This window comes from Mauremys reevesii, linkage group 4 (genome assembly GCF_016161935.1).
Source record: "Mauremys reevesii isolate NIE-2019 linkage group 4, ASM1616193v1, whole genome shotgun sequence".
In the NCBI taxonomy this organism is placed as follows: domain Eukaryota; kingdom Metazoa; phylum Chordata; order Testudines; family Geoemydidae; genus Mauremys; species Mauremys reevesii.
The window spans coordinates 130,259,443-130,286,485 of NC_052626.1; the positions used below are offsets into that span (position 1 = coordinate 130,259,443).

General features: G+C 45.1%; 1 protein-coding gene across 1 annotated transcript; it reads right to left on the bottom strand.

The window, feature by feature from the left end:
* Positions 1 to 400: 400 nt before the first annotated feature.
* On the bottom strand, positions 401 to 22,351 carry LOC120402785 (polymeric immunoglobulin receptor-like). Its single transcript, XM_039533150.1, has 6 exons — positions 22,163 to 22,351; positions 13,866 to 14,213; positions 12,848 to 13,174; positions 11,054 to 11,114; positions 6,840 to 6,987; positions 401 to 1,974 (listed from the first exon to the last, which is right to left on the bottom strand). Exons 1-6 carry the CDS (start codon positions 22,200 to 22,202, stop codon positions 1,918 to 1,920), a joined length of 981 nt encoding a protein of 326 aa, XP_039389084.1. The 5' UTR covers positions 22,203 to 22,351; the 3' UTR covers positions 401 to 1,917.
* Positions 22,352 to 27,043: the final 4,692 nt, after the last annotated feature.

Consider the following 27,043-nt stretch of genomic DNA (forward strand, 5'->3'; position numbering starts at 1 on the left):
CCCTAACACTGTTGTGTGTGGTCTCAAAGGGCTTTGCAGGCAGTGAGCGCAGCACCTTTGTTGCAGAGGAATTATCATCCCAACATTGCAGAGGAGGAAATGAAAGCCTGTCCTGCATGTGTTTTGTGATCCCATAGGAGGCATTATATGAGTTCCAGACATTATCACAACCAAACTAACCCCCAGGTTGCTCCCAATGATCCATTCCATGGAATCGAAGAGAGCCAGGGCCAGGACCAATGGGACACATATTTCCACAGGAGCCTGGCATGGAGAAATCAAACTCACACCATTCAGCAAAAACAGCGAGGAGTCTTGTGGCACCTTAGAGACTAACAAATTTATTTGAGCATAAGCTTTTGTGGGCTAAAAGCCACTTCATCAGATGCATGCAGTGAAAGATACAGTAGGAAAATATATATGCACAGAGAACATGAAAAAATGGGTGTTGCCAGGGTTCATACTTCGTATTTTCAGTTTAACAGAGTTGTTACAGCCTTCAGCATTGTACAGCACATGGAGTAACAGTAAGGTTGCCAACAGTACTTAAAAAATACAGGACCAGTTTCTTGGTAGTGCCCCTCTGTCAGTGCTACTCAGATTTGACCTGGCTGCCCCTCCATGCATGACAGAGGGGAGGCTAGGCCAAATTCTGGACTGCTCTGGCAACACTCTACATTGAAACTCGTGGTCCAGCTGCTCTAAGCCTCCAGGACCCCACGGCCATTCTAGTAGTTTAAGCTCCCCCTTTCCAAGAGCTCCAACGTTGTGGGTGCTCTGGGTTACAGGTTACCTCTCTAGGGACACGTGACAGGAGAAGCACGTAACACACTGACTTTGCAAAAGCTCCCAAACCAACCACTCTATAGATCGCACAAGACATATAGAGACGTAGTTCATACAATGACATCTGTGTGCATTTCCCCGTTTCAGATTGCTAACCATTCTTGAGCGTTCTTTGGGCTTAGGTCGGAGCCCACTGTGAGTCCAGGATCCCCTCTCCTGCATGTGGCTTCTCCTCCGAATCACAATGTCTCTCTCCTCTTTGTCCAACTTCCTTCTTCCTCAGCTGCTCCACAATTCAACAGGACCCCCCAGTTATGAAAGCATGCCCCACTGTTATTCTCTGCTGCCCAAGCTTCCTTTGAGTGCCTCCTGAATCTCTAAGCTGCTGCAGTTTTTAAGACCCCGCGCTAACACTGGATCTCTTTGTTCTGCTTCTCGGAAAATTCCATTCCATCAAGCCCCAGTGCCCCAGGCAGAGACATTGGAGAAAGTGAGCTTGATCTTTCATGCAGTTACTCCTGTGTTCTCCCCAAATAAGATCTGTTCTGGTGCTGCTAGTCTATAATGATCAACCTGTCCATGGACTGATGCCCCCCTCCTCTTAGCACAAGGAGCATGAGGCAGAACACAGTCAAGGGCAGTCATCAGACATAAGGATACAGACAGTTCATAAAATCAAACTGGAAACCATCATTTGGACCTAGCCAGATTTCCCAAAGTGACTAAATATTCCTCAAGTGTGTGCAGGTGGGGCGGGCGTTCCGACGCAACTGGATGAGCAGCTCAGAAAGAAAGCGGAGGATTGCTTCTTCCTCGTGGATATCAGGGAACTGAAGCAGATCCACTACATTATTAGGTGTAAAACTGCTGAGCAGGGAGAAAGCCCAGCTGATATCCCAGGGTCTCCAACTGGAAGGGGAGCTTAGGTAAGGAGCTACATCACTCTGCATCCTCTCTCCACGCTATTGTGTATGAAGTCTGGGGTACGCAGTGTAGAGTGGGGGTGGTCTATTTAGGGATGAAGACTTGGATACCGTGTGGGGAATGGGCACCTGCCTCTGCTCAGAGCCTTGGCAGGGATGACATCATCAAGTTCAAGTAGAGAGATGCTTCCGGAGGAGGAGATTTGTATCAGCTCCTCACCCCCTCAGACAGGTCTCCAGTGCTTGCTTCAGCTGCCCCATTGCCCTGAAATGAAAGGAGAACAGTTTTCTTTAAAAGAATCTTATCTGCAGTGAGGTGTATGTAGCCTGTCTCAAGAAGGGGAGGAAAGGGTTAATAAACTTGCAGATGATACGTAATCACTTAACATTACCAATGATGGATAAATCCAAAGCTGACGGCGAAGAGTAGCAAAGGGAGCTCACAAAACTAGGTGACTGGGCAACAAAATGGCAGATGAAGTTCAATGTTGATAAATGCAAAGTGATGCACGTTGAAACATAATACAACGATCCATACAAAATGATGGGGTGTAAATTAGTGTTACCACTCAAGAAAGATCTTGGAGTCATTGTGGATAGTTCTCTGAAAACATCCACTTGATGTTCAGCAGCAGTTAAAAAAGTGAACAGAATGTTAGGAACCTTTAGGAAAGAAATAATAAACCAAAAGTATCATACTGCCACTACATAAATCCATTGTACAACCACATTTTGAATACTGCCTGCAGTTCTAATTGCTCCATCTCAAAAAAGATATATTAGAATTGAAAAAAATACAGAGACGGGCACTAAATATGTTTGGGGTTATGGAACCACTTCTATATAAGGCGAGATAAAAATGACTGGGACTGTTCAGCTTAGATGACAAAGGGGGGCTATGATAGAGGTCTATAAAATCATGAATAGGGAAGTGTTATTTACCTCCTCACATAACACAAGAACCAGGGGTCACCTGACAAAATTAATAGCCAGCAGGTTTAAAACAAACATAGAGAACTATTTCTTCATATAACCCACAGTCAACCTATGGAACCCCTTGCCACAGGATATTGTGAAGGCCAAAAGAGCAACGGTGTTAAAAAAGAATTAGATACCTTCACGGAGGATAGGTCCATCAATGGCTGTTATCCAAGGTGGTTCAGGTGCAACCCCATGCTCTGGAATTCCTAAACCTCTGACTGCCAGAAGCTGGGACTGGATGACAAGGGATGGATCATTCCATAATTGCCCTGTTCTCTACAGTCCCTAGGAAGAACCTGGCACTGGCCAGTGTCGTAAGACAGGATATTGGGCTACATGGACCATTGGTCTGACCCAGTATGGCCGTTCTTATGTTCTTAACTTCCTTGAAGGAGGAAAAGAACCTGCAACACCCCAAGGGATTGAACAAACTGCCATGCCCATGGGAGGTCAGGTGGGTCTGAAGGAAGTGCATGGCCTTTTAAAACCAAGTGTTTTGGGCTATAGGAGAGGCCTCTTGCTTCTAGAGAGAAACAGAGTCTGCCTGGATTCCAGACTCAGCCCTGGAGGCAGGGTCCTCAAGTGCTGAACATCATGAACATAAAAGCAGCAAAGAATCCTGTGGCACCTTATAGACTAACAGACGTTTTGCAGCATGAGCTTTCATGGGTGAATGCCCACTTCGTCGGATGCAAGAGTGGAAATTTCCAGGGGCAGGTAAATATAAGCAAGCCAGAAGCAAGCTAGAGATAACGAGGTTAGATCAATCAGGGAGGATGAGGCCCTGTTCTAGCAGTTGAGGTGTGAAAACCAAGGGAGGAGAAACTGGTTCTGTAGTTGGCAAGCCATTCACAGTCTTTGTTTAATCCTAAACTGATGGTGTCAAATTTGCAAATGAACTGAAGCTCAGCAGTTTCTCTTAGAAGTCTGGTCCTAAAGTTTTTTTGCTGCAGGATGGCCACCTTAAGATCTGCTATTGTGTGGCCAGGGAGGTTGAAGTGTTCTCCTACAGGTTTTTGTATATTGCCATTCCTAATATCTGATTTGTGTCCATTTATCCTTTTCCTTAGAGACTGTCCAGTTTGGCCGATGTACATAGCAGAAGGGCATTGCTGGCATATGATGGCATATATTACATTGGTGGATGTGCAGGTGAATGAACCGGTGATGGTGTGGCTGATCTGGTTAGGTCCTGTGATGATGTCGCTGGTGTAGATATGTGGGCAGAGTTGGCATCGAGGTTTGTTGCATGGATTGGTTCCTGAGCTAGAGTTACTATGGTGCGATGTGCAGTTACTGGTGAGAATATGCTTCAGGTTGGCAGGTTGTCTGTGGGCGAGGACTGGCTTGCCACCCAAGGCCTGTGAAAGTGTGGGATCATTGTCCAGGATGGGTTGTAGATCCCTGATGATGCATTGGAGGGGCTTTAGCTGGGGACTGTATGTGATGGCCAGTGGAGTCCTGTTAGTTTCTTTCTTGGGTTTGTCTTGCAGTAGGAGGCTTCTGGGTACACGTCTGGCTATGTTGATCTGTTTCTTTATTTCCTCGTGCGGGTATTGTAGTTTTGAGAATGCTTGGTGGAGATTTTCTAGGTGTTGGTCTCTGTCTGCGGGGTTAGAGCAGATACGGTTGTACCTCAGTGCTTGGCTGTAGACAATGGATCTTGTGGTGTGTCCGGGATGGAAGCTGGAGGCATGAAGGTAGGCATAGCGGTCGGTAGGTTTTCGGTATAGGGTGGTGTTAATGTGACCATCACTTATTTGCACCGTGGTGTCTAGGAAGTGGACCTCCCGTTTAGATTGGTCCAGGCTGAGGTTGATGGAGGGGTGGAAGCTGTTGAAATCGTGGTGGAATTTTTCCAGAGTCTCCTTCCCATGGGTCCAGATGATGAAGATGTCATCAATGTAGCGTAGGTAGAGAAGGGGTGTGAGTGGACGGGAGCTGAGGAAGCGTTGTTCCAGGTCGGCCATAAAAATATTGGCATATTGTGGGGCCATGCGGGTGCCCATAGCGGTGCCACTGATCTGGAGATATATATTGTCATCAAATTTGAAATAGTTGTGTGTGAGGATATAGGCACAGAGCTCAGCAACCAGTTGTGCTGTGGCATCATCAGGGATACTGTTCCTGACAGCTTGTATTCCATCAGTGTGTGGGATGTTTGTGTAGAGAGCCTCTACATCCATGGTGGCTAGAATGGTGTTTTCTGGAAGGTCACCAATGCATTGTAGTTTCCTCAGGAAATCAGTGGTGTCACGGAGATAGCTGGGAGTGCTGGTGGCATAGGGTCTGAGTAGAGAGTCCACATATCCAGACAGTCCTTCAGTGAGAGTGCCAATGCCTGAGATGATGGGGCGTCCAGGATTTCCGGGTTTGTGGATCTTGGGTAGTAGATAGAATAACCCTGGTCGGGGCTCTAAGGGTATGTTGATTTGTTCTGGTGTTAGTGTAGGGAGTGTCCTGAGTAGATGGTGCAGTTTCTTAGTGTATTCCTCAGTGGGATCTGAGGGAAGTAGCCTGTAAAATTTGGTATTGGAGAGTTGTCTGGTGGCCTCCTTTTGGTAGTCAGACCTGTTCATGATGACAACAGCACCTCCTTTATCAGCCTCTTTGATTATAATGTCAGGATGGTTTCTAAGGCTGTGGATGGCATTGCGTTCTGCACAACTTAGGTTGTGAGGCAAGCGATGTTGTTTTTCCACAATTTCTGCCTGTGCACGTCGGCGGAAGCAATCAATGTATAGGTCCAGACTGTCATTTCGACCCTTAGGAGGAGTCCATGTAGAGTTCTTCTTCTTGTGCTGTTGGTGGGAGGGTAACTGTGTATCAGTGCGCTGTTCAGTGTTGTCCTGAAAGTATTCTTTGAGACGGAGATTAAACAAAGACTGTGAATGGCTTGCCAACTACAGAACCAGTTTCTCCTCCCTTGGTTTTCACACCTCAACGGCTAGAACAGGGCCTCATCCTCCCTGATTGATCTAACCTCGTTATCTCTAGCTTGCTTCTGGCTTGCTTATATTTACCTGCCCCTGGAAATTTCCACTCTTGCATCCGACGAAGTGGACATTCACCCACGAAAGCTCATGCTGCAAAACGTCTGTTAGTCTATAAGGTGCCACAGGATTCTTTGCTGCTTTTACAGAACCAGACTAACACGGCTATCTCTCTGATCATGAACATAGAATGCTGTGAGGTTGGGCTACCTTAGGCCTCTCTGGGGGTGATGTGCCTTGGGATTGGGAATAGAGCTGGTTGACAAATATGAAAAATGTCTTTTTCCTTTTCTCACTAGAAAGACAAAACTTGGTTGAAAAATGGTCAATTTTTGACCAGCCGTACTGCTAGCAGGAAAATTATGTCTTTCTATTTCAAGGTCTGCCGAGTTCTAGTCTGAGCCACTGAATTGGATCTATTCTGGTGACTGCATATCGAAGAGGACAAGCAGTTTTCCAGGGTCTCAGAGAGAGAGAATAAAATTCCAAGGGTAAATTTTCCAAAAGTTCTAAGTTCTAGTCTCAAAACCAATGTGGGCCCTTAGGAGCGCACATCTTATCAAAATTCAGTGGGACTTAGGCGCCTAAGTATATAAATCCATTTTTGAAAATGGGACTTAGAAACCTATGTCACTTATGGATTTTTGAAAACTTCACTCTAAGTTACCAACAATCTCCTTCAGCTTTCTGGCAAGATATTGTTCCCTTCTCTTTTAAGCGCTATTGATCTCTTGAGTTTGGTCTAGAGTTCACTTTTCCTAGTAAGTCCTGGCTTTGGAAGTTGACCAAATACTCTGATCTCCTGGATTTCATGTCATGAGCAGGACTTTCCTTCCGGAACCCAAGTCAGTTGCCAGGGGCTATATCTACATTGGCAGAAATGGGACTTGTAATTCATCACTGATGGAGCTGCTCTGGTACTAGCCAGAACAGAAGCTGTAGTGGAGCCTTTTTCCATTGTGTTGTCTAACCCTGATTTCAGCAGGACTAGATGACATGGTGATAAAAAAGTCTGGGACTTATTAGCTATTACCAGTGGAGCTATGCTGGTTCCCTATCTGGCAGCATAAACAAAGTCCTGTGAGGAATTCCCTGCTTCCTAGTGGGCCCATATGACAGATAGTTTGGTTTGAAGAGATGAGCTGTCATTTCGCACCATGAATTCACAATTTGTTGGTGCCTGGGTGCTTCCTCGGAGGTGGTTTCTTCCTCTCACTGGGAGAGCTATCATCACAGCTAACAGGGTCTTGTTGATGAGGAAGCCAACTGCCAGCCAAAGGAAGGTAGATCTCGAGCTGAGGGAGCTGGTAAGTAAAGAAGGAAAGGGAGAGAAGCAATCAACTCACAAGGATCAGGAGGGTTTCGGAAGACATGTTGAGACTGAATACAAAATTCGAGTATTTCCTTCATCCTTTACCATCCAGAACAAATAAACTCAGATACTTAAAATGGGATTTAAGGTTAAAAAAATTCATGTAAGCCACTGTGTCCCATGGTGTCAAAAATTTAGCCCTCAAATCATACTTAGTGTAGTTGCCTCTTTCCATGTACTGTACTACCCCAGTGGATGTATCCTTTCCCCTTACAGTAATCATCATTCCATAGCACTGGATTGGGAAATCCAGTTAAGTCAGTGAAGTTATGCTACGGGTGAGTTTCGCCAGGAGTTTGGGAGCCAGCTTTTTGCTTCAGATAGGGTGACAACATCATCGCTTTCTTATTTGGTAGCAGTGGAAAGCCTCTATACCCTCCAGCCATGGGAAACCAAAGCCAGTGCACGTGTTCTCAGCTAAAATAGCAGGTGTGTGTTCACATAGGTGTTTTTGGCCCATCGTTAATGAAAAACTCACGAGTAGTTTGCACCGTGCACACTGCCATGACTAGTGGAAAGAACTCATGAAAGACTGAGTCCAAAATGTAGAGAATGTCTACAAGTCCATAAATACCTACATACAAAAATAGTTAGTGAGATATGCATCATCCCTACCAAAGACACCATTTCCACAGGTAGTTAGAGCAGGAAATAACTGTGTGGCAAGTGCTTCCCGCATGGAATGAGTGCAAACCAAGAGCACTGAGAAATGAGGGTGTGTCTATACAGAGAGGTAGTGTGCACCGAGCTGGTGTGCCGCATGCTAACTGGCCGTGTGACTCCTGCTGCTGCGCACACGCAAAGTTCCGTATTGACTTTAAGCCAAGCGGGAACGTTAAGCACATAGTGTGCGGTAGCAGGGCCCACGGGGCCAGTTAGTGCACAGCACACTAGAGCACTGCAGGTTTACACCCCAGCTTGCCGTGCACTAACTCTGTGCAGACATGTGCTAAACCTCGCACCAGCTGTCAGACCTGGCCTCTTGAACTAAGTCTTCACAGACAAAACAACATCCCTGCATGAGCTGCCCTCAGGAACTCCAGCCATTCTCCTTGAGTGGCTGGTCAGATTGGCCAAGCACTTCCGTTCATACTGCCAACATCCCAGGCCCTCCCCTCCGGAAGGCATGTGGCAGGGGCCAAAGGCCAGTCTGTTACGCTGGGCTAGCCAGGGATGAGCAACAAAAATGTTGTAAGGCTTGGAAAGGAACCACGTGGGGAGATAAATGAAAAGATTAGATTAATAGACTTCAAGGCCAGAAGGGACCATCATGAGCATCTAGTCTGACCTCCTGCACATCGCAGGCCCCAGAACCTCATGCACCCACTCCTGAAACACACCCAGAACCTCTGGCTGAGTTACAGAAGCTGAGTTACAATGTAAAGACTTTAAGTTATAGAGAATGCTCCATTTACACTAATTTAAACTTGCAAGTGACCCATGCCTCATGCTGCAGAGGAAGGCAACAAAATGGGAGAGTGTCCCCCAATCTGAGCAGGGGGGAAATTTGTTCCCTTCAGCTAGACCCTGAGCATGTGAGCAAAATCCACCAGCCAGACACCCGGGAAAGAATTCTCTGTAGTAACTCAGAGCCCTCCCAGCTACTGTGGGGAGGCCGGGCACTGACAGGAGGTAATGGTTACAAGGATGATCTCTGTGACTTCAGAAGTACATGAAGCCCTGCTCCAACAGATGGGGGACTAGATTGCTCTGCTACTATATACATTTCTCCTGTGATTTCAACAATGAATGATATAACAGCATCCAGTTTATAGTATATGATAGTATCCTTACCAAATACGGTGCTTCAGAGCATAAATTTTACATTTTAGTTGATATATGGGAAGATTTGTCTCCACCAGAGGCCTTGGTCAGATTCAAGACACCATTGGGCTAGAAGCTCTATAAACAGACATGGGTCTGTCCAGGGGCAGCTCTAGGAATTCCACCGCCCCAAGCAGGGCGGCGCGCCGTGCAGGGCACTCTGGCGGTCGCCGGTCCCACGGCTCTGGTGGACCTCCTGCAGGCATGCCTGCAGATGCTCCACCAGAGCCGTGGGACCAGCGGACCCTCTGCAGTCATGCCTGCGGGAGGTCCGCCGGAGCCTCTTGTCGCCCTCCCGGCAAAATGCCTCCCCAAGCGCACGCTTGGCGCGCTGGGGTCTGGAGTCGGCCCTGGGTCTGGCCCTATTCACCGTGCATTCAGTGCTAAAGCTAAAGCCTGCACTGGTTCATCAAAGGCTTAAGTTTTAAAGGATTTTATTCTAACAATCCTGGTATTAAAACCCGAGGTAAACTGTCTAGTAGACTGATTCTTATAGTTAAAGCTACTTTGTTACTCCAAAGTCTAGTAGTATTTCCTATTTACAGTTAAGGGTGGAATATAAAGAATAAAATAAAAACAATGAGGTACTATACTTTAGATGTCAGATCTTTAAAAATGGATGCAGTTAAGTCTGGAATCAAGAACTAGTAATGGTGCTTTAGCATTAGACATTAAGGCATATTTTTTTACTATTTTTTTCCATAGAGACTAAATTAAAATCAATATAATCAGTTTCACCTAAATATTAATTGATACACTAAAAACATAGTACAAGGTGTGATGGGGCAGCTGCAACTCACTGGCAGAAAGGGGTTAAAAGCAGCCCTAGGGAGGCTGTGGTGGAGGCAGCCAATTAGAAAGGGGCTGAGAGCCAATCATGGCCCGGCAGGCTCATATAAGAAGGGCTGCAGGACAGAACAGAGTTCAGTAGCTGACTGAAGCTTGAGGGGAGAAGACCAGGCTCCTAGCAGGAAGAAGGAGCCCAACACCTGGGATGATGCAGTGCCGCAAGCAGGGACCACGGAAGCTAGAGAGAGCTCCTGGCTGGCTGCTAGGGCCTGAAGGCTGAGGCGCTTAGGTAAGGACAGGAAAAGGTGCTGAAGCTACATGGGAAGTGGCTCTGAGTCAATGAACTGCAGTTGCCACTCAGGGCAGTGGCTGGACAGAGATTGCAGGTCCCCTGGAAGAGGGGAACACAGAATGTGGCACAGCTGGAAGGAACCGTCACTGGTGAGGACGCCGCAGTCCTGGGAGTGGGGTGGGTCCTGGAATGAAAGTGATGGTGATGAGGCACCACCAGAGAAGAGCACCCTGATGAGTAGAGCTAATTCCTATGACAGCCAGCAGGAGGTGCCAGAGTGGCAAGTCCCACCCCGTCTCACATTAGGCCGTCAGACCAGGGCCTGGGATAGCTCACACACTTAGGTGGCTTTTTCTCATCACATGTTCTTTCCTTTAATGCTAAATCCTGTCTGTGCCATTTGACGTATGGAGTAATGTCCTGAACATCTCTCTGTGGCCCTCTGAAAACAAACTAGTCTCTGAAGCCCAACTGTGAGCTCTTTGGGGCAGGGAATGTCTTTTTTTGTTTTCTGTTTTGTACAGCGCCTAGCGCAATGGGGTGCTGGTCCATGGTGCCACCACAATGCAAATCAGAGACCTTGAAAAGAAAAACCTAATTTGAATAAACCAGTAAATAGAAGAAGGTGACACACTGCTGGGGAAATATTTAATAGGGCTTCTGCAGCTTCCACTGATCACAATGGCCTCTGGCTGGCGTCAGGAATGAGAAGGGGCAGCTCTGCTTTTACAATGGCTGATGCAAGGAACTGTTTGGATTCAATGCATCCAGATTTAACATCATTTCTCTTGCTCCAAAGAGCAGCAGCTGCAAGGGTTAATGATGATACAGTGACAAGACTAGTAAATTCTCAAACGAGATGGGGCCTGAGTTTCATCTTTCCATTTTATCAATGTGCCATTTAACACTGGTTAGCAGGTGGGAAGAGGGCACTAATCTGGCACCTTTTAAAGGAGGCCTGCTACATTCAGCATCACAGTAAAAGGCTGCTGCTTTCTCTCTGAAAAGAGGAGCATGTTGGATCAGCCGCTAACAACCCCTTGGAGGTGTGCGAACACAGAGGCTGCCTTAGAGGAAGGGGTTGGAGCCTTACCTGTCTGCTGGGGTGATCCTTGTAGTTGTAGCTGCCCTGCTCCCTTCACTTGTAGTTGTAGCTGCAAATACAAACACAGTTTCGACACCTCAGGCCTTGTCTACTCCAGCCTTTCTCCTGTAACCTTTCCCGCCTGTGCTAGCTACCCCTAGTGCAGGGTTAGTGGAGACAAGCTGGCAGTGCTGTGAGCGCTGTGTCATGCAGACCTACTTGGAGCAAGCTAAGAAACACAGTGGTTAAAAGGCTGGGTGGCCCCTTGAGCCTTCTCTATACTAGCAGCAAAGAATCCTGTGGAACCTTATAGACTAACAGACGTTTTGCAGCATGAGCTTTCGTGGGTGAATACCCACTTCTTCGGATTCACCCACGAAAGCTCATGCTGCAAAACGTCTGTTAGTCTATAAGGTGCCACAGGATTCTTTGCTGCTTTTACAGAACCAGACTAACACGGCTACCTCTCTGATACTTCTCTACACTAGCGTTCACACTAGCGTTGCTATCGAGAGAAGCACATGGTATGATAGGGACGTTGCTCTGTATTGCAAAGCTTCTCATGTACCACGAAGCCTGTAACAATCCTAGACAAAGCCAGCCACCAGAATGTGAGAAGCACACCATTAGCATCACCTGTGCAACAGATCCCTGCAGTAATGAGGAAACAAAGCTTTAGAAACATGCAAAAAATTGATACAGTAACAGCTTCTAGTGCCATTACTGCCCATCACTGCAAGTCTCCCATGAAGTATCAGGGCTCACAGACTGTGCATTCAATCACATGTATTATGATTAAAGCAGGATGATATTTTTGGAGTGAAACAATTTTTGGTGAAAAAAGCAGGTTTGAGTTGACTGAAATAGTTAATGAATTCATGCTGGATTTTGTCAAATTGTTTCTGTGGCAAAAAAACCCAAACCCAACTTTAAAAAATTCAGAAAAAGTCCGTGTTTTATTTACATATTTCTAAAAAAGGGTCAATTTTTTTAGGTTCAAAATAAAACCTTTTTGTGTTAAAATTATCTTTAATTCTATTTTTAAAACAATTTAAAAAGAAGTATCTCAAAATGGAAACAAAACGTTTTGCTAGAAATGAAATGACTCTTTAAAACTTCTAGCTGACCATTTTTTTCAGCTCTAATTCGGATATGGACTTAATGTCTGATGGCTTCCCTTGGACAGGACTATCCCCACCCTTCTGTATGGCTCTACAGTCATCTTCAAAAACAGGCCAGAGAAAGTTGCTGGGCTCTTATAGATAGTTTGTTAAATTTCATTGATTTAAAAAAACAAGTCAATTTGAGGAAATAACTAGAAACTGGAGCAGGTTAAAATGTGGGTCAGAATTTAAAAAAATACTTTTTTTCCCTCCATCAAAATGCAAAATTTGAATTGAGTAGTATCTCTGCTAGCTGCTCTAGAAACCAATGCTCAGCTGCTATGGAGGTGCTTAAATACTATGAGTCTGTGGGTCATAGAAGTACCTAGATTGAAATGATTGAACCCGCTCTCAAGTAAAGGGGAGACAAGAAACGAATATTTAAATAGGTCATTAAAAACAGAAATATCCACATGGCCGAAGACCTTATCCCAGCTGATGTCCTACATCAGTTGCTAGTCTGAGATATGAACAAAGGGACAAGGTTTTTGGGGAGTGGAGGGAATTCTGGAATAATCTGGGAGGTGGTGATACAGATTCAGTGTCAGAGAGAGGAAGGAGAGAGTGGGGAAGGCGGGGGGCTGAAATCTGCAAAACAAAAATCCCAAACCCCACATTTTCCCTACCAATAAATACTCACCCTTGGCAACAGCCAGTTTAATTTCAATTATTCTGTAAAGACTGGGAGGCTCATACAGTGCACACCAGTACACCCCTGCATCGTCTACCTGCAGTTTCTCCATGGTGATAGTAACAATCCCTTTCTGGGTGTCATCATGTATCCTGGCTCTGCCTTTCTCAGCGCTGTTTTGATATGTGAGATACCCGTAATCAGTATTGACCAAGACATCACACTCATTCTGAACTGTGCTTCGGCACCAGGCTTTTTTCTCCTTTTTGTAATCCTGTGTGTTGTATGGACACTGGACAGAGAGGTTCTGCCCCTCAATAGCATTGTATTCTTGGGCTTCTGGAAAAGACAAAAACTGGTCACTACAATCTGGTTGAGAGGTACGATGACGTACATTTCCCATGAGTGACATATGCCCAATGGGCCAAATTCTTCCCTGGTGTAGCTCCAGTCACTGGCTTCAGCTGAGTTACAGGAGGGGTGAATGTGAACTGGTGTATTTGGTCTTGTTTGCTGCAAAGATCAACTCTTTTGGCTGTTCCCTTTGCACTCGATCATCCCAAAGTCTCTCAGAGTGAAGGAAGCTACGGATCCTTTCCAGCCAGGTTCTCCAAAGAGCTCAGTGTGGAGGGTGCACTCTGGGTCCTGAGCTCTTGGAAATCTGGCCCTGATTGTTGGGACTGAGCACTTTAAAATGTCCCCCTCAGACTGCTTCTTGCATAAATAAACTTCACAATATAAATTGACAGCCCCACTCCCCGCAGGAAGCCATTAGAGGGGAAACAAGAAAAGACTATTCTAACAGGAAGCAGGAATAGCTGTTGGCTGAATCGCTGAGGTTAGCTGGTGATTCAGACCATTCCCAGTGGGAGACAGGAGAGAGGAGACAAGAGTTTGTGGAGGGTGACAGATTCTGGGGGCAGGCAGGAGGAATCGATAGAGGCAGGGGAGAGATGATAAAGTGGGGGAAGGAATTGGGATTCTAGTCAGTGGAAAAGCCAGTTCTCCTGAAAGGAAATAAACTCACCCTTGGAAACATCCAGTTTAATTGTCTTTAGTGGATGCACTGTACCAAGGGGGTTATAGTGCGCACACCAGTACACTCCAGAGTCCTGCACCTGCAGCTTCTCCATGGTGATTGTTACAATCTCATTGCGGGTGTCATCTTCTATTGTGGCTCTTCCAGCGGTAACCTTGTTGTGGTATCTATGTGATGTGTAAGAGGTGCTAACTAATGTAAAGCATTTCTTATCTCTCAGCTGGCACCAGGTTTTCCGTGTTGCACTGTAAACTGAAGAACTGTAGCGACACTCAACAGTGAGCCTCTGCCCCTCCACTCTGCTCAGCACTGCGTCAAACTCTTGTGCCTGGAATCCTGGAAAACACCAAACCTGCTCTGTAAGAGCTGGGATGGGAGCAGGGCTGCCTGCTGCCCCCTCTGCGTCCTGCGCTCCAGTGCTTGGACTAAACACAGCCCAAGAACTAGAGGCTGGGAAGAATGGAGATGAATCAGTAAAAGCAGCAATTACAAATCATTCTCCTATCCAGGGCCAGATTAACGCAGGGGCTTTAGAGGCTGCAGCCCAGGGCCCCGGGCTAAGGCCGCCTGCATGCCTTGGACCCATGCCACTCCCAGAAGTGGCTGGCTGCTGGCTCGTTTTTGCGGCCCCTGATGGTGTGGGAGGGGGAGGAGGCTCTGCGCGCTCCCCCTGCCCCCCAGCACCATCCCCATATTTCCCATTGGCTGTGATCGGGCAGTGCATGACCTGGACAAGTCATTTCACCATTCCCTGCCTCAGTTTCCCATCAGCAAAATAGGGCGAATAATCCTTTCTCCCACCCTTTCCTGTTTAGATTGCAAGCCCTTTGATGCAGGGACTGTCTCTTACAATGTGTTCGTACAGCACCTAACACAATGGGGCCCTGATCTCGATTCCTGGGATTCAAGTCAGGAAATAATCACACACGGTCAAAGAAGAGGTTGGCTTCAGCTGAAAAATTAGCATTCATATTTTGAACCCCCTAAAAGTTGGTGGATATTTGATTCCCAGATTTTGATGTGGACCCAGCTTTAGCACAAAGTATTATTACTTGATCCATATTGCAGTTGGACAGGGAGTGACTTTGGGGCGGGGGCAGTTAGAGAGAGACAAATGTTCCATTTGCATTTTAATTTCAATAAAATTGTTTTATTTTCTGTTTTATTACAGCACCCGTGTAAAAAATGCATCGATTAGCCTGAGGGAACCTCTCATCGTATTAGAAGCTTTCTTAATCAGAGTTTGGGGAGGACAGTCATGTGCACTGTGTTTTTATCTCCTAAATGGCTCATCACTATACAAAAGAGAGGTCTCCTTGAAGTAAACCTCATATATGATGGCATGGCCTTGGCTTCACAACATCTGGGGATGTTGGTCAAATCCTGAAATACAGCTATGACTCCTTTTCCTGAGGAAACCTCTAGTGCTGACACAACTGCTTTAACTCCACTATATTACAGCTCAGGATCCAGTTCTGCCAACCCCAAGCATTCAAAAATCATGCGTAGTTCCCAGCCCACCTCAAAATCATGATTAGCTTACAAATCATGAGACCTTAAAGAATAATACATTTGGAGGTTTTTTTTAATTTGCCTTCTGGTTTTTGAGCCTTCAGGGATTACTTTTGAAGGCTCCATGAGATGAGGGCTAGAAACAGGGGCATGCGCAGGAATTTAAATTTGACTGTGTTTGGAGGGGCACATTAGAGCAGCAGCCAGGGGCTGAGGCTGGAGCAGCAGAAATACATTTTTATATGACTGTTGGGGGTGCCTGTGCCCCTGCTTGCATTTCGCCCCCCGTGCATGCCCCTGGCTAGAAACAAACCTTTTTAAAATTACGGTTCTCACATAGTCACCTGACTACAGAAGCTGAAACTTTAAGAAAAAGCACCCAATATGATATTTGCAATAAAATCATGAGCATCGGCAATGTGTGGCATCTGAGACCCTCCATCCCCAAGACATGACTGTTTTACCCCTGCTGCTTTATAGCTAAGTGTCAGGATACCTACAGCACTGGGACACTAAGGGTGAGATTTTCCAAGGAGCTGAGCAGGTTGCGTGATGAGCAGTTTTGAATATATGCCCCACTTGCACTGCCTCTCTGCTGTCACAGTATAGGAATGAGCTGGGAACCTCTGCCAGTGAAACACACTGTGTGGTAAAGACTCTATCCCTGATTCTGATCTCAGTCATTCTGGTGTAAAATTAGAGTAAGTCACCACTGAAGTACATAGAGTTACCCTGATATGAAACCAGCGTAAGAGAGATTAGAATCTGGCCCATTGCTTGTATGCTGCAGAGTAATATAATTATGTTAATAAATTATATGTTAAAGGATTATTAATTATTATTATGACTGAGAATTTTCATTTCTATAACACCTTTCATCCACAGATGTAGTCCACATCCCACAGTGATGAGCATGTTAGAATTACATACAATAGATCAGAATCACAAAGCACTTTACAAAGGTTGGTGAATATCATGATCTTCATCTTACAGATGGGGAAACTGAGGCCGAGACAGGTGAAGTGACTTGCCCAAGGTCACATGGTGAGTCAGTGGTAGAAGCAACACTAGGACCCAAGAGTACTGATCCTCAGTCCCAGGAGACAATGCTCCCTTCAAATCAACTTTGACTATGAGCTTGCTCCCACAAGAGACCAGACTAACCATAGGCCTTGCTTTGTTCAGAGCCAAACGCAAACCTCGTCCTTCAGTTTAATCTCCCTCAGTAATGTGTACACATACACACCTGGGGACATGCAACCCAGCCACCCTCTCACACACACAGAAAACACCCCCCCTCACAGACACCAACACACACAAGGAAACAAACAAAATAACCTATCAATTAATCCAATTATTTCTCCTATTGGCTTGAAGAGAAGAAAGAATGAATATTACTGTAATTTCTGTTTCTAAATACTTTGGAGATTAGATAGATAGATAGAATTTGTTTTATGTGCTTATTCAGATTTATTGAATCTGCAAAACTGGGCCGATAATGTAAAATGAATTCTTATTATAGTTAATTGGCATTACGTGCTTGCCAGTGGCGCAGTGTGTGTTAGGCACTTTACAGAAACGTAAAAATACAAGTGGTAAAACCCTGGCCCATTGAAATCAGTGGTAGTTTTGCCAGGATTTGACTCAAGATCCCAGCACTCAAGGAGCTTCCAGTCTTCTTGTCTACACATGAACGCTGTTTCAGATTATGGTAGGGTGTGAATTTGAAGAGCAATAAATAGGGCTTTCTTCCTTTTTAACGTAGTCCTCTTTGAAAATGCATTAAGCTAAACAGGAACAAAGCACTGACAGGTCTGCTCTACACTTAAAATTTAGATTGATATAGCTACCTCACTCAGGGATGTGAAAAAGTAATACGCCTGAGCACCATAACTATGCCAAGCTAAGCCACAGGATTATTGGTGGGTCCTGGGCTCTACGGGCCCATAGAACTCGCCGCCTACGTGCATGGAGACACACTGTCTTCCCCTCTGGGCGTGCAGAGATGTGTCAGCAGCTGGTCACTTCCAGGAGCCGTGTGGGGCTATGGCAGGCAGGCGTGCAGTCGGCCTCAGCCCTGCTGTGCCGCCGGCTGGGAGCCACCTGTGGTAAGTGCCTCCCGGCCAGACCCTGCACCTCACATCCCCTCCTGTACCCCCGTCCCAGGTCAGAATCCGCTCCTGCTCCCAAACTCCCTCCCAGAAAGAAACTAATATAACAGCTTTTCTAAGCTGAGAAGTGTAGGCTATTTTGAATTGACTATATTCTACATTCTAAGACTGAAATGTAACCACAGAACGGCTTTATGTTAATTAAAAGGCAAGTGTAGTATAGCGTTAATAGCCTCAATGCCATAATTGTGATCATTTTGTTTTAAATTAGCAAAAAGACTTGTATACAGGGGCCCCACAAAATCTATTAGCCCACAGGAGAGTTAATCCATCCCTGCTCCTAACACCTGCCTGGAACAAGTTCAAAGATAGGAACATATCCTGGAATATCTCCTGCATGTGTCCCCTGCACACAGTACGTTTTCTCAGTGTATATTCCCATGTTCTTTGTTTATTTGTAGCATTTCAATCTCTCTGGTGGTTAAAGTCCCTGTGTCATCTCTGCCTATTTCCATGTAGGCAGCTGGCAATAAACCAGCCCAACTCCTAACTCATTGCAGCGTCAGCCATAATAACAGCGGTAAGTCACATTAACTATTCAGATCTCAGAAGATAGGTCATGTGCTTGATTTACCCTGGTATAAGTGAAAGCAGAATCAGGCCTGGTTTTTTAAACTCTCTCCTCAGCGAAGGAGCTGGACGGTTGAGCACAGATCTGTGAGCTGGGCAGTTCTCTGCTGCACTAACACGGAGATGGTTTGGATGTTCCAGGAGATCTTTTCCATCTTTCATTTCTCTGACTTTAGGAACTTTGCTCTCCCATCTAACATCTGACCTTTCCAGTTCCCCCATTCCTAGGGGGTAAACCATTATTTTAATTTCAAATCATTTAGGACACATCTCTAGCTGGGTGAAGCTGACTGCTCCACAACTGAAGGAAAATGAAACTAGCAAGAAAGTTTCTGCTCATCCCTTTATTACGTGTATCCTTATCAATCCTATTTATTGCAGTAATGCAGAGAGGCCATGCAAGAATGGGGCTGAATCATACCAGGCGCTCGGCAACTGCCCAGGAAGAATTGGGTACCACACTCAAGTCTCTTTTCAGACCCTTTCCTTAGGACACAGTTTAAAAAACATCCTCACAGGATAACACAAAACAAAAGCTACCCCCCTTCTGGCAAACAGGCTGCAAGACCCAGAGAACTTCCCCTCTGCCCTTCTAAAAGGACGCTCCCCCCTTTAAAACCCTGCAGAATCACGTGACAAGCAGCCTGTAATGGGGTGGTGCGATCCTATAAGGGCCAGAGGCCTGGAGTTGGTCAGCTTGTCCAATTAGCCTTGCCTGCCACACCTGGGGGGTGGGAGGGGAGGATGTGGGGTTTAAGTAGTAGAACCAGCTGGGCATGGAGGAGCTGATTCTCCTATAAAGAGCAGCAGGATGCTGCACAGAGGGGATGATCAGGAAGTTGTAGAGAGATGGCAGGGAGTGAGAGAGGTTTCTGCAGGGAAGACCCTGGGAAGAGCCTGAGACACTAGCAGAGTTTGGGGCTGTGTCTAGCTTACCACTGGGGAAAGGGCTTTTTGTGTTAATATTAGAACTTTCCGATAATAAACCAGACTCTGTGTAGGGTTGTTCTCACTGGAGTCAGTAAAGCTGGTGTGGAGTTTATTTAGTAAGTCCCTTGAAAGGGGAAACTGAGGCAGGCCCCTGTACAGCAACATTTGGCCATGAGGGGGTGCTCAGGAGGTGGCTGGCCCCCCGGAGATAGCCCTTAGTTATTTTCTGGTCCTTCTACCCTGTCACTCAGTTCCTGCCCCAAGGAGCATATAATTAGGGCTGTGGCCTAATCACGGTTAACACACGCGATTAACTCAAAAATATTAATTGCAGTTTTAGTCTCACTGTTAAACAATAGAATACCAACTGAAATGTAAAAAATCTTTTTGGATGTTTTTCTACATTTTCAAATATATTGATTTTAATTACAACACAGAATACAAAGTGTACAGTGCTCACTTTATATTATTATTTTTATTACAAATATTTGCACTGTAAAAAGATAAACAAAAGAAACAGTATTTTTCAGCTCACCTCATCAAGTACTGAAGTGCATGAAAGTGTAATTTACAAATGTAGATATTTTTGTTACAGAGCGCTGTACACTTTGTATTCTGTGTTGTAATTGAAATCAATATATTTGAAAATGTAGAAAACATGCAAAACTATTTAAATAAATGGTATTCTATTATAGTTTAACAGTGCAATGAATTGTGTGAATAATCACAATTAATTTGTTTAATTGCTTTACAGTCCTACATGCCATCTAAATAGACAAGTCAACCAAGGGTGGGAAGAGAAAGGGATATAATGCCCCAGCAAAGCGAACAATGCAATGGCTGCCAAAGTGAAGCCTTCACTAGTTCTCAAGGGGCAGTCCATGGATCATTGCTGGTCAGCAGAGCCCTGCGTGGTGGAGCACAGGTTGGAATGCTTTATGAAACAAGCAGTGAGGATTGAGGTGATTGATTGGAGCTGTATGCAGGTAGGGGCTATCTACACAGGGGATATTGCTGCCAGTGTAGCTATACCAGGAGAGCTGGATATCGCCCCTGTGAAGCACGTCTACACTAGGGGCTTGCACTGGTGCAGCTACATTGGTTTAACCACACACATCCCCAGTATAGATAGCTCCCTAGGTAGAGTTGTTCAATGTGGAAAGGTAGGGCCAGGAGCGAGCCTTCATCCCAGGATCCGGTCCATAGACTGCAAATAGTGGAGAGCGTGATGTGACGTAGGCAAGACGGGCTTCTGTTCAGTATCCCTATTTGCTATGTCTAGGAAAGTATAGTCCTTAAACAGGCAGCTTTGTAATGGAGAAACTGTGGCTTTAAATAGTAGCTCAGAGGATCTGAAAGCTGTTGTAGCAGGTGTGACATGCTCTACGGTGGGGGTTTGGTGGTTTTCACTGAGCTGTGCTCTGACTCTTAGAACAGTGAGGGACGTATTTTGAAAATTGCTCAGCATTCAGCTGCTTCCATTGAGAACTCTGCAGCCCCCCTCTATTCCTCCAGTTGTTCTCAAATGGAGCTGCTGGGTGGTGCTGGTCAGAAAAGGGAAAGTTTCCGTGTAAAATATTGACTTTTTATCAAATTGAAAACCCAGAGGTGTTGGTTATTGGCTAGAAAATATTGGGATTTGGGGAGTTTGTGTGTGTGAAAAGTTGAAATTTCCATGAAGAGCAAACACTTTTTTTAGCTGAAAACCCAATTTTCCATCAGAAACAGTGTTGATAGAAAGTTTTTGAACAGTGTTACTGGTGGATGCTAAGAACTTTTTGAAAATCTGGCCCTGCTTTTCTCTCAGTGCCTGGGAATTGCCTCAGGCAATGAAGGTCAATTTCTGCTCCCTCTCTCTCTGGCATATATCTGAAGTAAATCCCTTAATGTCAAAATAATTATGCAGATGGGAGATCAGAATTGGTTTCCTAATGGTTACAGCTGAGTTCCTATGGCTGCAGTGCCGTTTTCTGGACATGTGCGTGAGAGAATGTTTGTTTTAATGAGAGTGAAGGGGGAATTCTGTATTGAGCAGGAAATGAGTACCCAAAAGAAAAGGAAGTGCCTGACTAGTGGTTAAAACTAGACCTGCACTTGGGAAAAACTCTTGTAGCTGTTATTTCATATTTATATTATGCAAGTGTCCAGAGATTCAGAAGATCAAGGCTTGATTGTCCTAGGGGCCGTACAAACACATAGGAACAGTTTACAGTCTTATCCTGCAGTGAACTTAGCAGGGGCTTAAGAGGACAAGTGATATGAGAAAGGTGGAGAGGGTCGAGGAGAGAGATGCAGTCACACTTACACAATAACACCATTTTCTATAGAGCTCTGGCTGAGGGGTGCTTTGAAATATTGTAGAACTGCTGCCACTGGAATTAAGCCAGTTTTGTATTGCAAATTTGCAAACTTCCTGTATGTTTGTTTTGATAGGGAGAATTTCCTTCAGATCTTTTTAACTCTCCTCTTGTGCCTAACTAATGGGAAAGTGCCCTGCGCACCCTGCAGTCTATGCAAATAAGTCATCACAGGCCCACAAAAGCATTTTATCAGAATTTAATCCAAGGAGACATTTTAGTGACTCTAAAATAAATAATTAGAGGCCTTGATCTATCACATCAATAACTGGCTTCTAATGGAAACTGGACACCTATGGGCCAGGTATTCACCTGCTGTAAAACTGCATCAATCCATTGACTTTAAATGATGCCAATTCGTGATGGCAGATGATGCCATCTGATTATCTGGCCCAGAATGTCTTTCTGAAAATTGAAAATTAATAATAAAATTGAGATCTTCATCTGTATTTTTGCAGGGATACATTTGTGGGTGCTCAAAAATGTTTACCCATTAAACCTAGAGTTTCCAGTATCTGGTATAAATTGGTGTAGCCACATTGACTTCAGTAGCGCTCTGGTGTCAATTTACTTCACTTGAGGTATTGGTCTGGCAGGGATCCTCACGCTCCTTACTGTGCTGTTTCTCGCATATTTCACAGCACATTTAACAAACCAAGCAGGGAAAATATAGTCCCAGATCCCAACTGCTCCTGACATGGAATGTCCATGTTACCCCCAAGTATCACATCACTCTTCCTCTTACCTGAGATGCAGAGCAGCAGCAGCAGGAATCTCAGCTCCATGCCTGTCTTCAAGCCCACAGAAGGGGCATTGCTGGAATATCCCGTGGAACGTGAAATGGATTTTTAGGAAGTGTCGCCTCTCTGAGCTCTCCTCTATCGACACTGAAGCTGCATGAGGAAGTGGCTGAGGTCTTGCCTTAGCACGGAAATTCTTCACCATGTTTTGCAACAAAACTGATATGAAGATAATTTAATTGTGTATTTACGGAAGTGGATGGCAACAAAAGAGTTGGGAGGGGGGCTTTACACATCCCTCGTGGGCACAATCACTGGCTGATCTTTCACAAACTGGGCTAAAGGATCATTTTGTTAAGTTCCCTGTATGGGAAAGGGGGAACGAGCTGGTGTCTCAGGTTCAAATCAAACCCCAAAGAAAAAAGGGGTGTATTTTAAGAGACAGGTTTCCTGAGCATGGAAATGTGATGCATTAAAATGCACCCCTTTTTGCTTTGCAGTTTGATTGGAGCCTGAAAGACCATCTAGTTCCCCTTTCCCATGACTCTTGTGATCAAGAACTGAGGATCATCTTTTGACACAGCTTCCACCAGGACAGTTGAGACAGTTGCTACTATGGCCTTGTCTCTGCTGCAAACTGCATGATAGAATCCTAGAAATATAGGGCTGGAAGGGACCTTGAGAAGCCATCAGGTCCAGCCCTCTGCACTGTGGCAGGTCCAAGTAAACGTAGATCATCCCTGACAGGTGTTTATTCAGTCTGTTCTTAAAACCCTCCAATGATGTGGTTTCCACAACCTCCCTTGGAAGCCTGTTCCAGAGCTTAACTGTCCTTACAGGTAGGTTAAATACTAGGAAAAATTTTCTAAGTGTCCCTTGCCACGGATTAAGCCTGTTACTTCTTGTCCTACCTTCAGTGGACATGGAGAGCGATTGATCACTGTCCTCTTTGAAACAGCTCTTTAGATACTGGAAGACTGTTATCAGCTCACCCCTCGGTCTTCTTTTCTCAAGCCTCAACATGCCCAGGTTTTTCAAGCTTTCCTCATAGATCGGGTTTATTAAACCTTTGATCATTTTTGTTGCTCTCCTCTGGACTCTTTCCAGTTTGTCCACATCCTCCCCAAATTGTAGTGCCCAGAACTGGACACGGTACTCCAGCTGGGGCCTCACCAGTGCCAAGTAGAGCTGAACAATTCCATCCTGTGTCTTACATATGACACTCCTGTTAATACACCCCAGAATCATATTAGCCTGTTTTGCAGCTGCATCACACTGATGACTCCTATTTAGTTTATGGTCCACTGTAACCCCCAGATCCTTTTCAGCAGTACTACCTCCGAGCCAGTTATTCCCCATTTTGTAGTTGTGCATTAATTTAAATCTTGTGCACTTGTCTTCATTGAATTTCATCTTGTTGGATTCAGACCAATTATGATTTTAAACCTGTCCTCCAAAGTGTTTGCAAACCCTCCCGGTTTGGTGTCATCTGCAGATTTTATAAGCATACTCTCCATTCCATAATCCAAGTTATTAATGAAAACATTGAATAGTATCAGATTCAGGAATGAACCCTGCAGGACCCCACTATATATGCCCTTCTAATTTGACAGCAAACCACTGATAACTACTCTGCGAGTACGAACTTTCAACCAGTTGTGGACCCACCATATAGTAAATTCAACTGGACCACATTTCCCTAGTTTGCTTATGAGAATGCTGTGTGGGAATGTGTCAAAAGCCTTAAAAAATCAAGGTGTATCACGTCTACTGCTTCCCCCTCTCCACTAGGTCAGTAATACTATCAGAGAAGGACATTAGGTTAGTTTGCCATTGTTTGTTCTTGACAAATCCATGCTGACTGTTCCTTATAACCCCATTATCCTCCAGGTGGTTACAAACTGATTGTTTAATAATTTGCTTTTTCAAAGTTAGGCAGACTAGTCTATAATTCCCTGGTTACTCCTTGTTCCTCTTTTTATAGATAGGTACTTCACCAGTCTTCAGGGACCTCTCCTGTCCTCCAGGAGTTCTCAAAGATAATTGAAAACAGCTCTGAGATTGCTTCAGCTAATTCCTTAAGTATCCAAGGATGAATTTTAGCAGGTCCTGCTGATTTGAATACATCTAACTTATTTAAATATTCTTTACCTATATTGGTTTACATTCCTTCCCTTAGTTGTCAATATTAATTGTGTTGAATATCTGATCATCATTAACCTTTTTAGTGAATACTGAAGCAAACTAGGCATTAAGCACCTCAGCTTTGTTAGCTGTATCCTTATGTGTTATGACTGCCCTTGACTGTGTTCTGCCTCATGCTCCTTGTGCTAAGAGGAGCGGGGCATCAGTCCATGGACAGGTTGATCATTATAGACTAGCAGCACATGAACAGATCTTATTTGGGGAGAACACAGGAGTAACTGCATGAAAGATCAAGCTCACTTTTTTTAGCTCTCCTTCCCCACTAAGTAGAGGACCTGCACTTTTCTTGGTCTTTCTCTTTCTCCTAATGTATTTAAAAACATCCTATTGCCTTTTATGTCACTTTCCAGGGGTAACTCATTTTGTGCCTTAGCCTTTCTCTGATTTTGTCCCTACATACTCATGCTGTTTCTTTGCATTCCTCCTTATCAATTTGACCATATTTCCACTTTTTGTAGGATTCCTTTTCTATGTTCAGGTCATTAAAGAGCTCCTGATGGAGCCAGATTTTCCGCTTATGATTCTACCATATTAGAACTAACATCAGCCTTAGTCATGGGCTGTCCTGTTTACCACCGGGTCAGCAGGTTGCAGTTAGCCCTATTGATTAACCATGAGCAGAGGAGGCTGTTACACCGAACAGTCTATCGCTACAGTGAGTGATGAGTGATGTTAGTTAAGATGTTTTCCAGCAGGAAGTAATTTTTGAGGGCAGATAAGCCCTATCTGGATCTGGCCAAGGACAGGGTCTTCTCGTTGCTTGGTCTTGTTGGTGCAGTTCCCTCATGGTGGAGGCTACTCTGAGTTCCTCTGAGAATGTGTAAAGCTTTTCCATTCCATTTATAACTCTATAGCACCTTGTTCTCACGTGTGCAGAGGAAGGTTAGAGTCCATGGTGAGGGGCCCTCCACTTCCTTATTAAACCTTGATATTCCACGTATGGGACACAAATGTGTTTTGGAGAAGGGTACCCATGATCATCTCACTCCTTAGAAACTCTTCTGGGATTGCCATATACTCTTAACTGTGATGGTGATTTTAGGATGTGGGCAGTGTTTGGGCACCTGCCTTCTGGGAACTTGACTGAGATCCAACAACCTCATTGCACATTAAGCAGTTTGGTAAATACTTTAGGTCATGGTACACCTGAGTCAGCAAGTGAGCCAAACTCTACTCTCCTCTACGCTGGTGTAACTCCACTGACTGCAGTGGAGCTACTCTGAATTCACTGTGGTGTGAATTTATCCCCCAAACCTCCTTCTGATTCTGCCAGCTGGTTGGTATGGAGCAGGCAGTGGAGAGGGTGATTATTAATATTTTTCACTTCCCTAACACCGTTGTGTGTGGTCTCAAAGGGCTTTGCAGGGAGTGAGTGCAGCACCTGTGTTGCAGAGGAATTATCATCCCAACATTGCAGAGGAGGAAATGAAAGCCTGTCCTGCATGTGTTTCAAGATCCCATAGGAGGCATTATATGAGTTCCAGGCATTATCACAACCAAACTAACCCCCAGGTTGCTCCCAATGATCCATTCCATGGAATCAAAGAGAGCCAGGGCCAGGACCAATGGGACACATATTTCCACAGGAGCCTGGCATGGAGAAATCAAACTCACACCATTCAGCAAAAACAGCGAGGAGTCTTGTGACACCTTAGAGACTAACACATTTATTTGAGCATAAGCTTTTGTGGGCTAAAAGCCACTTCATCAGATGCATGCAGTGAAAGATACAGTAGGAAAATATATATACACAGAGAACATGAAAAAATGGGTGTTGCCAGGACCCGATGGCCATTCCAGTAGTTTAAGCTCCCCCTTTCCAAGAGCTCCAACATTGTGGGTGCTCTGGGTTACAGGTTACCTCTCTAGGGACATGCGACAGGAGAAGCACGTAACACACTGACTTTGCAAAAGCTCCCCAACCAACCACTCTAGAGATCGCACAAGACATATAGAGACGTAGTCCATACAGTGACACCTGTGTGCATTTCCCTGTTTCAGATTGCTAACCGTTCTTGAGAATTCTTTGGGCTTAGGTCAAAGCCCGCTATGAGTCCAGGATCCCCTCTCCTGCATGTGGCTTCTCCTCCGAATCACAATGTCTCTCTCCTCTTCGTCCAACTTCCTTCTTCCTCAGCTGCTCCACAATTCAACAGGACCCCCAGCTATGAAAACATGCTCCACAGTTATTCTCTGCTGCCCAAGCTTCCTTTGAGTCCCTCCTGAATCTCTAAGGTGCTGCAGGTTTTAAGACCCCACGCTAACACTGGATCTCTTTGTCCTGCTTCTGGGAAAATTCCATTCCATCAAGCCCCAGTACCCCAGGCAGAGACATTGGAGAAAGCGAACTTGATCTTTCATGCAGTTACTCCTGTGTTCTCCCCAAATAAGATCTGTTCTGGTGCTGCTAGTCTATAACGATCAACCTGTCCATGGACTGGTGCCCCCCTCCTCTTAGCACAAGGAGCATGAGGCAGAACACAGTCAAGGGCAGTCATAAGACATAAGGATACAGACCGTTCATAAAATCAAACTGGAAGCCATCATTTGGACCTAGCCAGATTTCCCAAAGTGACTAAATATTCCTCAAGTGTGTGTAGGTGGGGAGAGTGTTCCGACCTAGCTGGAAGAGCAGCTCAGAAAGAAAGCAGAGGATTGCTTTTTCCTCATGGATATCAGGG

Excerpts from the sequence above, each read along its gene's own strand:
- LOC120402785 (XM_039533150.1), bottom strand. The coding sequence starts at position 22,202 with ATGGAGCTGAGATTCCTGCTGCTGCTGCTCTGCATCTCAG. Across the intron at positions 14,214-22,162 it reads GCTGCTGCTCTGCATCTCAG|GATTCCAGGCACAAGAGTTT; the intron begins GTAAGAGGAAGA and ends GGTGTTTTCCAG. Across the intron at positions 1,975-6,839 it reads CAACAAATTGTGAATTCATG|GGCAATGGGGCAGCTGAAGC; the intron begins GTGCGAAATGAC and ends CTTTCATTTCAG.